The sequence below is a fragment of the Aplysia californica genome, unplaced genomic scaffold (genome assembly GCF_000002075.1).
Source record: "Aplysia californica isolate F4 #8 unplaced genomic scaffold, AplCal3.0 scaffold00685, whole genome shotgun sequence".
NCBI lineage: Eukaryota > Metazoa > Mollusca > Gastropoda > Aplysiida > Aplysiidae > Aplysia > Aplysia californica.
In genome coordinates, this window is record NW_004797955.1 from 333,557 (window position 1) to 335,419 (window position 1,863).

Below are 1,863 nucleotides of genomic sequence, written 5' to 3' on the forward strand. Positions count from 1 at the left end.
GGGAAGGGGGAAAGAGGGGGGAGGGGAGGGCAAAACGACAGAGAACGATAAAAGGAAAGAAAGAGAGTGAAACGTAAAAACAAAACGAACAAACACAAATTTTTAATTGGAGTGGAAGAAAATATGAGCACAATGTCCCACCAGCCATCATGTCTTTCACCCACCGCTGTCAAGTTTTTCGCCTTGTCAAACGCCCGCTTGAACTCTGACTCCGCCATAACCACGAGAGCTTCCGGTTCCCTCACGGCGTTAGCAACAAACATGGCGGTGATGTTTGCGGCTGTTTCCATGCCAACGCTCTTGTCCACCTCCGCCTCTATGTCGAGGAGATGGAGGGCGTAGGGGAGCTGGCTGACGGTGTACACCTCGTGATTGCTTCCCTCTAGGATGACCAGCGGACTCTGGACCACAATGTCGGGGTCAAAGTTGGCAGCGCGAATCATCTCTCTGGCACAAAAAAAAAAAAAGAAGATAAATAAATCTAATGACAGTTATTTGTTTTTAGTTTTAGTAAGAGTTTTACGGCACTTGCAACACACTAAGTTCACATAAGTGCTGAAGAATAGAGCGACAAGTGATGCTTGGTTGATTTTTAAAAACCCCACCAAAAACAACAACAGACAACAAAACACTTTTCACTAAATTTGAGTACTATTGGAGGATGATGAGAAAGAAAATATGGGAGGCGTGCTGACAAAATGAGTTTCGCAATCCACAATTGAAGATGTTATTGATCAAAAATCAACACTAGGGTGTGAAATTTGTAGATTCTCTGTTGATACCGTATTCTTTAACAATAATGTGCCTTTTATTATTTCATACTTATAAATTGTAAAAAAAACCCATTTACGACTGATGTATAAATTTCCATAAGGCTGGAATCCAAGAAGTATCTCATTTTGTCAGCACGCTTCAATATTCACTTTTCCCCCAAAAAGTCCCCCAAAAAGTGTCTGATTTGACTGGAAGGTTAACGGTGAGAGACAGAAACCGCTGACAAAAAAGTTCTAAAGTTGATCCACTTGACTTCAGCATTGGAATCTACAGAGCAAGAGATCAAGAGGAAGGCCATGAGGAAGGTGGAGAAAAGTCACAGAGAAAGACCTACAGAAAAGTGGGAGGAATTGAAATAATATCCAGAGGCGAACCCTGGACAGGGAAAAATAGAATATTGGTGGCGTATACCCGAATATTGGTGGCGTATACCCGAATATTGGTGGCGTATACCCGAATATTGGTAGCATATGCCTTGACAATACCCTGATCCACAATATTTGTCAAATGCAGCCTAGGTGTCTTTTACACCTCTGTTGACAATAGCTAAAACGTAGGGGAAAGATTTTTTAAATTCTTATTTTTAACGCCTCTATAGACACAATTTAGATAATTGAGGACTCCACGAATAAATCTTCAAGCGAGAGCCAGGCTCTTTTTTGGCTCCATTGCCATTATAAGAAGGCACCTCCACTCATCCAAATAACTGCATTCGAATAGATGATGATGATGATGGTGGTGATGATGGTGGTGATGATAGTGATGATATGATGATGATAACGCTGTTACTGCTGCTGCTGATGCCAATGATATCGATGATAATGACAACAACAACAACAACAACAACAACAACCACAACAACAACAACCACAACAACAACTCACTGTATGGTCTGTGCGATGCGTGTGATCCGTGTGACCCCGTCCACCTCCCCCACCAGTGTGAGCACAGGTAGAGGGAAGGACACGGCACTCTCTCGTCGCGGCAGGAAGGAGCCCAGGAGGATGAGACCTCTCAGAGACTCCGGCACAGCGCGGGCGTAGTCTGCCACTTTGTGGCCTGGGGGGAATGGAACAGACACAGGGATTG

The 1,863-nt window shown here is 43.7% G+C and overlaps 1 protein-coding gene across 1 annotated transcript in view; it reads right to left on the reverse strand.

The window, feature by feature from the left end:
• LOC101848146 overlaps nucleotides 1-1,863 on the reverse strand; it is a gene marked incomplete at its 5' end in the record, with an annotated part of 7,574 nt that overhangs the window by 4,512 nt on the left and 1,199 nt on the right. The window contains 2 exon segments of the mRNA XM_013088092.2: nucleotides 165-447; nucleotides 1,659-1,833. Of these exon segments, the coding sequence (XP_012943546.1) occupies nucleotides 165-447; nucleotides 1,659-1,833 (458 nt within the window).